The sequence below is a fragment of the Anopheles coluzzii genome, chromosome 2 (genome assembly GCF_943734685.1).
Source record: "Anopheles coluzzii chromosome 2, AcolN3, whole genome shotgun sequence".
NCBI lineage: Eukaryota > Metazoa > Arthropoda > Insecta > Diptera > Culicidae > Anopheles > Anopheles coluzzii.
The window spans coordinates 56769264-56784945 of record NC_064670.1 but is presented as its reverse complement, the minus strand read 5'-3'; the positions used below and the strand labels follow the sequence as shown (position 1 = coordinate 56784945).

The 15682-nt window shown below is 41.5% G+C and overlaps 1 protein-coding gene and 2 long non-coding RNA genes across 5 annotated transcripts in view; 2 read left to right on the top strand and 1 right to left on the bottom strand.

Moving 5' to 3' along the window:
- Positions 1-3006, bottom strand: part of LOC120952665 (ETS-like protein pointed) — an 81453-nt gene extending 78447 nt beyond the window's left edge. Inside the window, exons 1-2 of one of the 3 annotated variants that reach the window (XM_040372111.2) lie at positions 2899-2991; positions 1824-1872 (exon numbers count right to left, since the gene is read on the bottom strand). In XM_040372111.2, the coding sequence (XP_040228045.2) occupies positions 1824-1834 (11 nt within the window). In that variant the 5' untranslated portion in view covers positions 1835-1872; positions 2899-2991. Of the gene's footprint in view, positions 1-1823; positions 1873-1956; positions 2060-2898 lie in introns of those variants that run through there. The other 2 variants (XM_040372112.2, XM_040372113.2) reach the window with 2 other exon arrangements.
- Positions 3007-4030: 1024 nt separating this feature from the next.
- On the top strand, positions 4031-4982 carry LOC125906817 (uncharacterized). Its single transcript, XR_007452165.1, has 2 exons — positions 4031-4118; positions 4300-4982. It is a non-coding gene; the product is annotated as an uncharacterized LOC125906817 (long non-coding RNA).
- Positions 4983-5501: 519 nt separating this feature from the next.
- LOC125906816 (uncharacterized) lies at positions 5502-8877 on the top strand. The gene is made up of 3 exons (XR_007452164.1): positions 5502-5593; positions 5692-5860; positions 5955-8877. It is a non-coding gene; the product is annotated as an uncharacterized LOC125906816 (long non-coding RNA).
- The last annotated feature ends 6805 nt before the right edge of the window (positions 8878-15682 follow it).

Here is a 15682-nt window from a genome sequence, read left to right as displayed (position 1 = left end):
CACATGTGCTGTAGCAATACGGGTTGGACGTACATTGAACAGTGCGCTCAAGGATCAGGATGCATTCCTTCCCAACGATGCTTATGACCACTATCCCATGAACGATCGATCTTGATTATCATTCTCTTATTCCCTTATACTACATATTGTATCATGTTTCGTAAAGCTTCACACATACTTATTTATCTTATTCGTTGTTGCTTCCTTAGCAGTTAAAACACATCAATCTCCCATGAGAATAAGGATCAATAAACGATCAAACGAGGATGTATCTCATGTAACGAAAAAAAATGACAAAATTCCCACTCTTCTGTGGTATGACAGGAAATACATGAAAGATACCTCACAAGTGTACAATAAAGATACCCTTTCAATGTATAAAACGTTCAACTGGTCAAGCATAAGTAACAAGAGTAAGTTAACATATGAATCAAAATGTTTCATAGAACACATCTCGATTTCTGGAGAATTTCCGAATTCGTTTCGAGTTACCGTTTGCAATGAATATATAAGTGGCCGACATCGCAGAGGTAGTACTCAAATCGCACGGTTTATACATGTACATAAAATGAAGTTTCATTCCAGAAATAAATCCCCTATGTAAAAGAGGGTTTGCGGCGTTCAGCACGCGCTGTTTGTGACAGAGTACGTTGTGCTGCTTTCATTATTTTGCATCTGATTGTGATTCTAATTGTGCTACAATACAAAACAACGCATTATACTGGTACGATATTTACTATTTCAAGAATCACATCCAATCTTACGATCGGACAATGCGCTAACCGAATTGTCATATAACTTTTATTTCCGATCACAACACATTATTTTCGTATTACCTAGTCCGCAATTACTTGATAGCCATTTGTGAAATACGACTATAGCACATTTGGACCATTTTTCACCATAGACATAGTAGTTTTATTAGTAATCAATGAGGAAATACAGTATACGAAACAAAGGCTATATTTCAGCTTTCTCAAGAATTTGCCTTCAGTAGGACTATATTGTCGCTACTTATTACGTGAGGCCTTGTTGATGACGACAGATTCTGTATTTGAAATGCAAGCAATGGCTCACGTTCCGTTTCAGACACGAGGTACAACGTCACCGAAGCGTTGAAGGATGCTGTTTGTTTGTTTACTTCAAAACGGAGAAAAATGAATACACTGATATGCTTTCATAGCGCGTCACACGCGCACAAGACTAACCGAACGTTTTCGTCATTTTTGTATTGACATGATAATGTTAAGCCAATTCCTAAAATTAACCCAAGATCGTAACGACACACGAGAGTCAACTGAATGACGGTTTTCAAATGCCCGCCTTTGAGGAGTCAACAATTACGAAGACAAATATTTGTTACCTATACATAAACGTGAAGTACAAACTTTCACGCATGACATTGTTTGGGAATTACTAATAGTCGAATACAATGCTTGCTTGAATTCACTGAGTCCGTTCATCCGTTACGATGCAATATTTTTGTAATCTTATATTAAAGAAGTGTATGTATAGATGTATATTTACACGTTTTGTGATATACTTGTTAATTTTCATTCGATCGTATCGGTAAAACAGTTTATCAAAGCAAAGAAGAATACACGCAACAATTTATCATGGTAGTTTTTGAATTGATAAACTAACACAGTAAACATCTAGTGAAGATTTGAACACCTCCCGGAATGAGCCACAACAATTCAAATTACCTATTCACGCTGTACATTTTTGATATATGAATCACGGCAACAACAACTTCTGGAAAGTTTACAGATTTTGAACAAACTTTTTAACCAAAGCTGCTTGACTATTACGTGCATAATTACCTTATCATCATATTCTAGTTCCACTGTACCTCCGCAATCACGCGCTTGTCTGCAAGATAAAATGTACAAATGATAAACTTTGTTTTGTTTTCATTTTTATGCAGCGTGGCAGGATCGAAGGGCCAAATTTTACCACATTATCAGCGAAACCATTCTTGATTAGGCTTGGCTTGCTCAATTTTAATGTATGAATATCTGGATGTACCATAGACGAGTTTCTTTCATTTATCGCTACTAATGATAAGCTCGTAGTGAGTGTTGCCAGTGGGCGTACCCACGGTGGGAACAAAACAACCCTCCAGCCCGTGGAGAAGCTTACGATTACTGCTTTATCTTATCACTAGTAAGGGGATTTTTCATTACATGTTCAATATGGCAGTATGTACTGGGTCTAGTACATGGATATGGTATTTGTTGTACCAAACCCGTTGACGTGCTAAATTATTTGTCTTCAATTTTGCTACATTATCAAACCAGCGCTGAGCACTCAGAGAATTCTCATTCTTCGGACAAGCACAGATGTGCGCAAGTTTGTTGAGTGGCTCATTCCGCAGTGGCAAGAATTGTCACGAGTTGCGCAACTGATTGCAACGATTTTTACAGAAAATGTACACGTTATTCCGTGGAAGTATGAAGCAATAAAAAGCGCCAACGTCTCGTCCAAGTACACGATCTACAAGCTCCCCGGCGAGGCATGTTAGATTATCAGGGTGAAAACAATGCATACACATGTAAAAAAAGCTCCTGTTTCCTTGAAACTCTACTACAAACTACCAACAAAAAGGCAACCGGGGTATGTCATCGTGCTGGAAAAGCAAAAATAATGAACAGTCTAAAGCGGTGTGCAAAAAAGCTTTAAGTTACAGTAGAACCTAGCGCTTGCGACCAGCAGATAGCAGCTGACTGTGCTACTCCGTTGATACCATGCCACCGCGCTTTCGCCTCTCGCCTGTAGGTTACGAATTCATTCACAAAAATTATGCTTTCTAATTAAATGGTGTCTAGCATGGATACATTGGAAGTATTATGATGTAATGTGTTCTCATTTTACTTCAGTTTTTTTCAAAATACTTACCCCGCCAGTAGAAGATCGTTCTTCGCTGGTTGAAGCGTCCGTGTATTGCGAATCTTATAATATCTCACTGCTTCTTTCTTTTTTTTAGCACGGGTATGGAAGTTTAAACTGAACCGACTTTTGTCACCAATGTCAACCAGTGATAAGTGCTGCAGCTGCACAAAATCAGTTATCAGCAAAACGCGACAGTACAGAACGCTACTGTACACAGTCTCATCGAAACTCTTTAGGGCCTAGATATACACTTGTTCTTATTATACACTATATTCACATAAATAATGCAAACAAATACACTGCACTATACGGCTGAAATCGTACATAACACGCCAAAAAACCTGGCTCCAAACCCAATCAGTTGCACTATACACTGGCGTGGTGCACTTTCATAAAGCTAAAGATTTGTTTATTTCACAACTCACTCACTGGCGATGCTTTTGGTACAAGTAAGAAACTCTTTTAAGCGCGAACACAGCACTCTACAGGATATATCAAAACTCACTTCACATAATTAATTGTTGCAATCTGATACATTGTAAGCACCGAAAGGAAGCTACGGAAAACGACGAGGAAAAGAATGTAAACTTTTTATTATATTTGAATTATATTTGAATCATGCATAAGAATGATTGGAAGACCACCGCAAACATCAAGACAGCTGTCACCGCTTGCTTGGAGCTATTTTTGCACATGAACATCTAAACAAATGGTTCAAGTACTACTCTTACCTAGCAACACACCTTACTTGATCTTCCTCAAATTCTCTTGCACACAACACAAACATACACACACGCTGTTTCTTTCTCTCCTCTATCTCTCTCACTCTTTCGCGACTAGAAAAGCTGTGATTAGAACGTGGATTTACTATCCCTTGCGTTTATTTCTTTCTGTACCTTAAACCACGAAAACGTCACAAATAATGATGCAAAATCACCTACGACTATCGCACAAAAACCAAGCGTACGGGAGAGGAAGAGCAGAGGCGCTGGCTCTCAGCGTCTGTACTTCAACGTTACCGTTCAAATGAAGATTTTATGAATGAACGGATCGACCGCGCCTCAAGGCGCCTTCCACCATTAGCCGAGCGTTGTTTCCATTACAAGCAAATCGTCGCGCGTCGTTCAATTCCCGTTCTGCTTCTTCACAATCTACTTGCACTACAGTCTGCTTTCCCTTCAACACTGTCCACCCGATCGTACGTGTTTGTTTGCTTGCGGGCTGTGGTAGGTTCTGTTGTTACTCTTTGTCTCTTTCGTCTCTCCGTAGTGCTGTGCTTCGTTTCTTTCGCTTCCAGTTCGGTTTAACATGCGCGATGCGCGTTCACTATCGTTATTTTCTTCTTCGCCTTCAATATTCTTTTCCCATCTGTGTTTCAAATCGTTTTACATCTCTTCTCTTCCACAGTAGCACTACGCATCGGCGATGAAACTCCCTTCCCATCCCTACCGCATGTAAAGGCAATCTAGCAACCGAGTGGCTCGACACTGTGTTCCTCACTTTGTTTCTCCCACATCATTCCAGCATTGCTGTAATGCCGGCAATGGTTTAGGGTTGCATGCGTGCGCCGCGACTGACTAGCATATTAATTCGTGGATCTTCGATTGCCTTTCCACCTTCTCTACCAAATCTTCCTGTCGCATTTACTGCCTTCCTGTGAGAAGCCCATGCGATCGGACATTATTGCTAACAGTGCGACTGTGCTATTCTCACACGACTGACTTGAATGAAGTTGATTGTCTTCGCGAATACGTCCACACACTCATACACACACATACAACCACACGCACACTTTAATACTCACATGCATGCACACTGGCGATCACACACTCTAAGCAGGCATTATATTCCGTATTTTCATTCACAAAATCACGGAACGGAGCAAACCGAATGAATTAGGCAAACTAAAACCAAAGCACCAACGTACTGTCTGGGGACTATCATAGGCCTCCCAGTGCGTTCCATCCTAGCAACACTCTGTGTCGGTTGATCTTAGTGTTAGGTTGAAGCCCTCGGTTTCAGCAACACAGCACAATCACTGGCGAATCAACACACTTCGACTGTCCCAGCAGCGAGACGGGGACAGTAAATGTTTTTTCGACTATGTACGCACATACTTGGAAACCGGTCAGCGTTGGAGCAGCTTGCGTTGTTATCACTGCCGCTAGGGTAGGGCCTGAATTGAGTCCATTTCAGCGATAAGAACCTTGGACGTTTTTCTTTCTTTCTTTACACTTGGGCACCATTTTTAAATACGTATACATAAATTCGAAATAAATACCGTTTTATTTGTTGATCACGAAAAAGGTTTACACATAAGAGATCAAATAACAGACATTACGTGTCAATTACCCGACTAAAACACAACTTATGGCCACTCAAGCTCAATTTTTACGTTTTATTAAAACTGCACTATTCATTAACTACGATATTCAATATTGTTTTTGAAGCTAGCGTTTACAATACAAAAATGCCGCATTCGCGCATTTTCAAACACCACACACTTCAACACTACCGGAGAACGTTCTCCTGAAAGACTTGGAAGGAAAATTCGTTGCTCAGCTTGTGATCATCCGAAATAAACACCAGTACTGCCGACTGCACACACACCATCCCCAAACAACGATCTTATTTGTAGCGTATGGGCGATGTACAGACGAGAAAAATTAGTTTCAATGCTGAATTTTTGTTAATATGTGAGGTACGCAACATAACATAGAATTACGTAAAGTTGTACTGCAGGTGAAAACCTGTGATTGTTTATATGCTATGTAACATACATATTTTATTTATTTTTAGCTATTCATCTATCACAGTGGTTACAACTTTCCCCCCCAAGCAGGGTACATGTACGATTTCATTACCTTTTTACAAGTAAATGAGCGGGGCCCAGCGTGGCAACCCATGGTGTTTAGCGAAATTTTGATCATAAATTCAATGAGGGGAATTCTCCACTGGCTGAAAAAAGGTGATCTATCATCATCCACCATCGATGGAAAAAATAGTATTATGGAAGAATATTTGAAATCGATAATGTCTTACTAATAATATCATGATTTTAGGATGAATTTCAAGCACCAACGATTGAAATAACATGTGTGTACGGCACCATAGATCATCACCTTCCACTGTGTCGTCCCTGGTCCTTCGTGTAGCCATGTGGAGAGGATAGATTTCATACACTCCAAAGGCCTTTCCATAAAGAATAGAGGTAGAGTGAGCGAGATAGAGAGATAGAGTGATATAGAGACAGAGAGAGAGAGAGAGAGAGATGGAGATGGAGCAAAAAATAAAGAACAAAAGTAAAAAGAGAGAGCGCGCGCGAGAGAGAGAGGGAAATAAAGAGATCACTCGATCGACTAGTTGCCTCTCACATATACTGCTTCCAGATCCTATCCGTTGTATAGAGCAAAGCAAGAACAGATGAATGAACAAAAAAAGGAACCACATGCGGTTAAGGCCAGCACACATACACAGACACACTGAGACTGTTTGAATTGATCGCTCCTTTGTGGGTGTGTAACCTGTCAGGGTATAGGCAGGTAAGGACCGAAGAGCGAACAGTCTGTTCGTTTTAAAGTTATGAATGAAAACCCACACACCTTCCCAGAGCTGCGCTAGCAGTATTCATTCTGCTACGCGTGTGCTAGTGGAGCAGCGGCGAAAAGGGCGTTTGCTGAGGCAGCAAGGTGGTGCGTAAACGGTCTGACCGCGCGTCAGCAAGATAGACTAAAGTGGGGGTTCCATCGTCCCACTCAAGATGACATAAAGTCGCATTGAGTTTAGCCAAGACGGTGTAGCAGCCGTTGCAAAGAAAATAGTGTAAACAATTATCAGGCAGGTATGATAATTGACGGGATGGGCTAATATTGTTGTTAAATGATATGCTAATACAATATTGTTTACTAAACTAGCAGCGTTGATTCGATTGCCAAAGTATTTATTTAAAATTTATAAGTATAAAATAAAGCCCAAAAGTTAATGAAAAACGAAAAGCATTATAATTAGGTCTTTTCAAGAACAATTATTAAAATTTTCAAGAACATTAAATTATGATGTACAAGTACGAGCATATAAGTAAAACTAATATATTTAATTATTCTTCTATGTAGCGTAATGTCCAAGCCGACTTGTATATTTCAGCTTAATTTCGCATTTCAACTCTCAATTTTACTCGTTACCATCGAATGTTTAAAGCGATAGTGCTATCAACGAAATAACTACGTGCTGCATAAGGAATTGCAGCTACCGCGGTCACAGTTACTACGGTCGTTCCATATTCGTGCAAACTAAACTCCAAAAAGAGTTTTTTTCGCGATCTGTAACGGTAGCTCAAAACCCTGCGCTATCGTTATTCCCTTTTTAACCTCTTATTAGCTTCGAGTTTCTACATAAGTTACACGGAGCAAAGTATGTGTACGTTCATCCAGACACCTACACACATACACGCTGCCTTGGTAGATCAAATTCTGGCTTGAATGCTGTCCTGGTTCCCATCCCTTGTTTCCACTTGCATGCATCTTTTGATGCTGATGTTTGTTGTCATCTGTTATTTGGGATTTATGTCTGCTTTACTTTCCCTTCACTTTTGGTAGCCTGACTTTTAGTTCTTTTCTTACGGTCTTTTACAACGCTGGCCTATCGTTTTTCTCCCATCATCTTCCCATATCCTCCTTTTCCTTGTCTCTTTTCCGCGCATCTGTCTCCTTTTAAAATTGCTGCTCTGTCTTTTTTTTCTTCTTGGGAGCCTTTTGTAGACTTTCTCATTTGTATGTGTTAGTGATTTGTAATACTTCAATGTCTTCACACAGTCTTCTTTCAGTCGCAGATTGAACAGATGCGTAATAAAAATAGACACAAGAATTGAGAAGGATAAGTGAAATCAGCAATCATCCACTGGTGATTAAAGGCATGTTACATTAACATACACAAACATATAAGCGCAAGTGAATTTTGTTTGAAATGTTTCACTTAATAAATCAAGAACAGATTATTTTGCACCGTAAGGTATCAACATAGCGACTCGTAAAAACAATATCCTAGCTCATCGATTAACGACTAAAACTACGAACTACAATCAAGAATTAAGACAGAATAAAAATGATAACCACCCAAATAGCCAAAATTGCTTAAGCAGCCAATTTCGGCAAGCTAAAGATCGCTGCTAGAATTCGCCTTTTGCAGTAGATAAACGAGTAGATACAGGTGTCCCCCGAGATACGACTGTATTTGGGACCGAACAAATTTCCCAAAGGAAGGCGTAAGTCGAAATAGTCGTATGTCGAATATCTGTGAATATAAAGTTTATAACTGAAATTGAAGAGTCGGAATCTATGAAATCGTGTATTTTATTTAAAATAATGTACAATAATGTATTAGTTTCCTCCAAAAGCCGTTTACACAATATAGATATTCAAGACCGGGGAGTTGCAGAATCTGTGGAAATGTATTTGTAACGATTATCAGCAAAGAAATTAAAAAAAAAAATACATCAATTTCGTCTCAATGACAACTTCTAAATGTCAAAATCAAAATCGTCGTATCTGCGAATCGTCGTAACTCGAGGGGGTCGTAACTCGGGGGACGCCTGTAATATTAAAATAGCCAGCTCGAACTCCATAGTTGATGTGGGGCTGTTTACCGAAAAATCGTTCCGATGTCGTACTTTGTGGGTGATTAAGAGATGAAACGGTACTCTTTGGAACCTCGCGGCTGTTTAGCCTGATGAGTATGGTTCATGATGGAACTTGAAGGCTTGTTAAGAAAGCGTACCGAACTTGGGGGAACTTTATAGATTTTTAATGCATGGCATCGGTACAAGGTGGCTCTTGTCAAAATGTCAAAGCCACACACCGTCTCGTGGTTTGTGCTCCAGTTAGATTAGTTATTTGATACAATAATATTAAGTGAAGTGGTTTTTTCTTAACTGTGAATTCTTTAAAATTCTGTAAACGTTATGAACATTTACAGTTCACAAATAACTACAGTTCACAAAACATGCACACAAAGAAAATAAAAAAATGTGTTGTATTTCAATGATGACGTCTTGCTTGAAAATAAAACACAAAGAAAAATAATCCCTGGCACCCTGGCATAAGGAAGCTGCTTAGGCGCTTTTTAGAAGGACCGCCTGGGACTTTGATGCTGTTTATCTACTGCCAAAGACGAATTCAAGCAGCGATCTTTAGCATGAGAAAATTAGCTGCTGCCAGGGTACCGGGGATTATTTTTCTTTGTGTTTTATTTTCAAGCAAGCGTCATCGATAAAATAAACAACAGGACGCTGATGATATAGACATCATTGGTCTGCGACTCTCCTATGTAGCAGAAGCCTACCAAGGGATTGAGCAGGCGGCAGAGAGCCTCGGATTGCAGATAAACGAGGCAAAGACCAAACTTATGGTGGCAACATCAGCGGACCTACCAATAAATAATCAGAATCTACGTAGGCGTGATGTACAGATAGGTGAACGCACGTTTGAAGTCGTCCAATAAAATCGCATGCGAAAAAGCGTTGCCACCGCCCTAATTCGTCTTTTGCAGTAGATAAACAGCATCAAAGTTCCAGACTGCATCAAAGTAGAATGACCGGTTGGCAGCCAGCATCCTTGCGCGCAACTCAGCTTCCATGCTATTGTCGTTGCTGACCTTTGACCCAAGATTGGTGAATTCTGGGAAGAATATTGTTTAACCCTCGAACCGGTAGTGTAAACTATTTTTATATTGGAATCCGCTATACGCGAAAACTCGATATACGCTATTGTGCTTGGTCCCGTACGATAGCGTATATCGGATAATGACTGTATAATACAGAGGTCGAGTCGTCCAGAACATTTCATCAAAAAGCGTGAGAAAGTTTTGACAACTGGATGAAAAAGCTTCAATAGTTTTATCGTAGTATACATTGAGGTTTTAGTTGTTGTGCATGCAGTGGTCTGAATGCATTTTCGGTCATTTTACATCGTTTGTTCGTAATATTGTGCTTAAAAAAGTTGACGAATATCAAGAAAAGATAGAATTATAGTACAATTATTGATTATAACAAGATCAATGCCCAAAATTAGGACGAAATCATGTGCAGCTCAAGAGAACCAAAGCTAATAGGCTTGTTTCCTGATTTTATTCGTTTTCAAGTGATGAATTAGAGAAACTTCTCCATGCCACGTAAATGAGAAGGAAATGTATAATTACACTAGATTTTGTACAGAAAAAGCATAATTGGCCCTAAAAAATGTTTGGTTGTGTGGTATCCTTCACAAACTTTTTCATCTAACTGTCAAAAACAAGCTTTCAAAATGGTGGACCAAAATCGAGCTATGCATCGATCTCTGTATTATATAGACTTTGGGTTTTACTCAGGCGTAGCACGAAGAAAGAAGCCAAAAAAACTAACGTGGCAGCCAGTTCTTAGATTAAAACGAAGATTTGAATGCTTTAGATTCCAAAAAAACATTACATTCGCCAAATCTGATACATAGGCAACAATTATTGAATCCTTTCTGCCAGCAGGCAAGGAGCAGTGTACCAACCGCCTTCAACAACTCGCTGAACATCCTAAGTGTCACAAATCCACTAAACGACCACTAAACGGCTTCTAAACGACTCAAGTTCTCTACCTAAACGGAATATAGAAAGACTTCGTTTAGCAGACGGCAAACGACTCATGCATTCTAAAAATAGCGAAAAAGCTGGTGGCGCTCTCTGTTGGTGGGATACCCCAACCAGTTCATCGCTTTGAGGAGAGCTTTTTCATTTCCTCTGTACTGTTGTATGGTTTTGCATTGAAGTTATGCATCGCTAGAACTAGAACGGCGATACGATTGTTTAAATACTAAACTCCAACCGAAACCACCAGTACTGAAGCAAGTGAGAATTGAGTAATGGTCGTTGGTGTTGATACTCACGTATCTGACCACACGACCATTCATATAGGTTTTTGCTCGGAAAGTTAGAAGGCTATATAGGTCATAATAAGATGAAACTTGCAAGGAAAACACATGAAACACATTGCAAGAAAAGGATAGCAATATAATGATGAGTTGTAATACGCCATCTATTGATCAAACCAATGAAGCTGTGGAAATTCATTTTTTTTTCTATGGATATTCAATTTTCCAGTCGTTTATGTTGTGGGCAGCCGTGCGTGCCGACCCCTGGACTTGCCGTGGTTGCGCTGCCACCGGTCAACGTCCAGGGGGACGACAGTGTGTACACGCACACTGTCGCACACACTAAGCGCGCAAGGCTTAGTGTGTGCCGAGCGCCGAGCAGAGTGTGCACGAAGGCCGATCGAGCAGGAGCTCTCGGCAGGGGCGCTCGGTGCGGCTGGCGCGCGGCCTACGTTGTAAAGTGTTGTACGTTTTAACGTGTTTGTATTTCGTGTATATTATTTATAAATGTAAAGTTCTATGTGTATAAATAAAGAGCAAATAGTGCAGTCACAACAGTGGCGACGAGGATGGGATCCTCCTGCGTAAGGGGGATCCCAGTACGAACCCGCGGACGCCATCGCGATTGGGCACGTCTTTCGCTGCATCATCGTAGCGGCCATCGCGATGGCAAAGGTCCGGGAAACCCGTGGAAGGATTGGGCCGCCGCGACCGCCAAGACCGAGGCCCCCGGCTGCCGTCCCATCAAGGGGACCGTAGAGGCAGCGCTGCACACTCTCGGCGACGTGTGAAGGTCGCCGGGCTGCAGTCCAAGCAACGCCGGCAGCGTCATCGGCGAGGAAGCTTTCCGCCTTGCTGCCGGGCTATAGGCGAGAGCGTCATCCGCCAGGCTGCAGCCCCAACTTCAGCGGGCGAGGGTCAATGCCGCCCTGCAGTTACAACAGCAGTCGTGCCACTGTGTCCTAAGAGGGCGAGGGATCTATGCCGCCCTGGATGCAGTGTGGAAAAGGGACGAGGACCCATGCCGTCCCGGGTGCTGCCCTGTACTATGGGGGCGAGGGTGTCATGCCGCCCCGGGGGCAGCCACAGTGTCCAGAGAGGGCGAAGGTGTCATGCCGCCCTGGATACAGCACTACGAGCAACAGCAACGCGCAAAGGAAGGGCGAAGGGTCATGCCACCCTGGCTGCATCGTGACCAAGAGGGCAAGGGTGTCATACCGCCCTGGAACAGCATCATCAGCATCAGCCCCAGCTTCAGCGGGCAGCAGGAACGTGTAAAGGAAGGGCGAGGGTCTATGCCGCCTAGCATCAGCATCAGCAGCAGAGCGCAGCAGCAACAACAGCAGGAACATGTGAAGGAAGGGCGAGGGTCCATGCCGCCCAGCATCAACAACAGCAGCAACAGTGTCCAAAGAGGGCGAGGCCGCCCTGGATGCAACAAAGCATCCGACGCCGCAGCAGGGTTGTCGTCGTCGGCTCGACTCAAGCACGACAAAGGGCGATAGCAGGGTGGAAAAAGGCGACGAAGGCGTACGCAGCATCGCCACCGCGGCAAGTGATCGTCACCGTCGTGGAACAAACGCGAGAAAAGGGTGAGAGCGAAGCCGATAAGGGTTTCGGTATCCGTGGTATACCGAAAGCGCTCGCGCCACAGCATCCCCAGTATTCATCAGCATCGGCCGGAGGGTGTCACCACACCGGTATTCCCTCAGTGGAATATTCCGTGTCGGTTCGACCCCTCCGGATAAATAAAGGGGGAGATGTTGTGGGCAGCCGTGCGTGCCGACCCCTGGACTTGCCGTGGCAGTTGCGCTGCCACCGGTCAACGTCCAGGGGGACAACAGTGTGTACACGCACACTGTCGCACACACTAAGCCTGCAAGGCTTAGTGTGTGCCGAGCGCCTAGGCAGAGTGTGCACGAAGGCCGATCGAGCAGGAGCTCTCGGCAGGGGCGCTCGGTGCGGCTGGTGCGCGGCCCATACAGTATACGTTTAAAGTGTTTGTTCATTATGTATTTTATTTATATCGTATGTTTAATAAGTGTTTAAATAAAGCAAAAGTGTTTAAACATAACACTTATGGTGTTCTTTCTCACCAATACATCGACTCACAATTTGACGGTTTGTTCCAAAACAAAATCTAGTATGCCTTGAAGTTTAAACGAAATGTCGCAGAAATTGTATGTGGTTTTACCAAAGTCTATACAGCAATTATCCGCAGTACGCGATACTCGATATACGCGAATTCGCAGTACGCGATTCCTCTAAATTTGACAGCTCTATGTGTTTTTTGCAAATATTTTAATTCTTTGAAATATTTTATGCTATTGTTGAATTTTCTAGATGTTCTTAAAGCATTTTGCATTAAATTTGTGCAAAAGATACCTGTTTTACAACAAAAAAACATTAATGCAAAACTCTGTGGCGATATTGTTTAACCCTCGAACCGGTAGTGTAAACTATTTTTATATTGGAATCCGCTATACGCGAAAACTCGATATACGCTATTGTGCTTGGTCCCGTACGATAGCGTATATCGGATAATGACTGTATAATACAGAGGTCGAGTCGTCCAGAACATTTCATCAAAAAGCGTGAGAAAGTTTTGACAGCTGGATGAAAAAGCTTCAATAGTTTTATCGTAGTATACATTGAGGTTTTAGTTGTTGTGCATGCAGTGGTCTGAATGCATTTTCGGTCATTTTACATCGTTTGTTCGTAATATTGTGCTTAAAAAAGTTGACGAATAACAAGAAAAGATAGATTTATAGTACAATTATTGATTATAACAAGATCAGTGCCCAAAATTAGGACGAAATCATGTGCAGCTCAAGAGAACCAAAGCTAATAGGCTTGTTTCCTGATTTTATTCGTTTTCAAGTGATGAATTAGAGAAACTTCTCCATGCCACGTAAATGAGAAGGAAATGTATAATTACACTAGATTTTGTACAGAAAAAGCATAATTGGCCCTAAAAAATGTTTGGTTGTGTGGTATCCTTCACAAACTTTTTCATCTAACTGTCAAAAACAAGCTTTCAGAATGGTGGACCAAAATCGAGCTATGCATCGATCTCTGTATTATATAGACTTTGGGTTTTACTCAGGCGTAGCACGAAGAAAGAAGCCAAAAAAACTAACGTGGCAGCCAGTTCTTAGATTAAAACGAAGATTTGAATGCTTTAGATTCCAAAAAAACATTACATTCGCCAAATCTGATACATAGGCAACAATTACCCAAGCGCCACAGATTAAGCTTAAACGACTGGAAAATTGAATATCCATAGAAAAAAAATGAAAGCTCCACAGCTTCATTGGTTTGATCAATAGATGGCGTATTACAACTCATCATTATATTGCTATCCTTTTCTTGCAATGTGTTTCGACAAGTTTCATCTTATCATGACCCAAATAGCCTTGTAACTTTCCGAGCAAAAATCTACATGAATGGTCGTGTGGTCAGATACGTGGGTATCAACACCAACGACCATTACTCAAATCTCACTTGCTTCAGTGCTGGTGGTTTCTGTTGGAGTTTAGTATTTAAACAAGCGTATCGCCGTTCAAGTTCTAGCGATGCATAACTTCAATGCAAAACCATACAACAGTACAGAGGAAATGAGAAAGCTCTCCTCCAAGCGATGAAGCTCAACTGGTTGGGGTATCCCACCAACAGAGAGCGCCACCAGCTTTTTCGCTATTTTTAGAATGCATGAGTCGTTTGCCGTCTGCTAAACGAAGTCTTTCTATATTCCGTTTAGGTAGAGAACTTGAGTTGTTTAGAAGCTGTTTAGTGGTCGTTTAGTGGATTTGTGGCACTTGGGTATTGAATCCTTTCTGCCAGCAGGCAAGGAGCAGTGTACCAACCGCCTTCAACAACTCGCTGAACATCCCAAGTGTCACAAATCCACTAAACGACCACTAAACGGCTTCTAAACGACTCAAGTTCTCTACCTAAACGGAATATAGAAAGACTTCGTTTAGCAGACGGCAAACGACTCATGCATTCTAAAAATAGCGAAAAAGCTGGTGGCGCTCTCTGTTGGTGGGATACCCCAACCAGTTGAGCTTCATCGCTTTGAGGAGAACTTTCTCATTTCCTCTGTACTGTTGTATGGTTTCAAATTGAAGTTATGCATCGCTAGAACTAGAACGGCGATACGATTGTTTAAATACTAAACTCCAACCGAAACCACCAGTACTGAAGCAAGTGAGAATTGAGTAATGGTCGTTGGTGTTGATACCCACGTATCTGACCACACGACCGTTCATATAGGTTTTTGCTCGGAAAGTTAGAAGGCTATATAGGTCATAATAAGATGAAACTTGCAAGGAAAACACATGAAACACATTGCAAGAAAAGGATAGCAATATAATGATGAGTTGTAATACGCCATCTATTGATCAAACCAATGAAGCTGTGGAAATTCATTTTTTTTTCTATGGATATTCAATTTTCCAGTCGTTTAAGCTTAATCTGTGGCGCTTGGGATTTCAATATAATTCTCGAAAACCCTGTAATATCGCCGAACATGTCAATGCCTACTTCCGAACAATTCTATCGGCCTCAGCACCATTTTTCGATCGAAAAAATTCGATAGGCGCTCACGTAAAACTGACAGTATAACTATTTCTTTCATTCTCCTGCATGAAGTCGATTCCCATCGAGTTCAGTACTTAGTGTAGGCAAACCATTTTCTAAAATATTTAACAAAAAAATTTTATCACCCAAAATATTGAAAAAGAACCAGAAAAATTACCAACTTGCTTTTACATAACGTTTTTAAAAACCATTAACCTTGATTTATGGCATATCAGAAAAATGGCATATTCGAAAATTTCCGCAGCTCAATGAGTTGCGGATTTTTCGCCATACAAAGCGGAACGATCGAATTTTTGTAG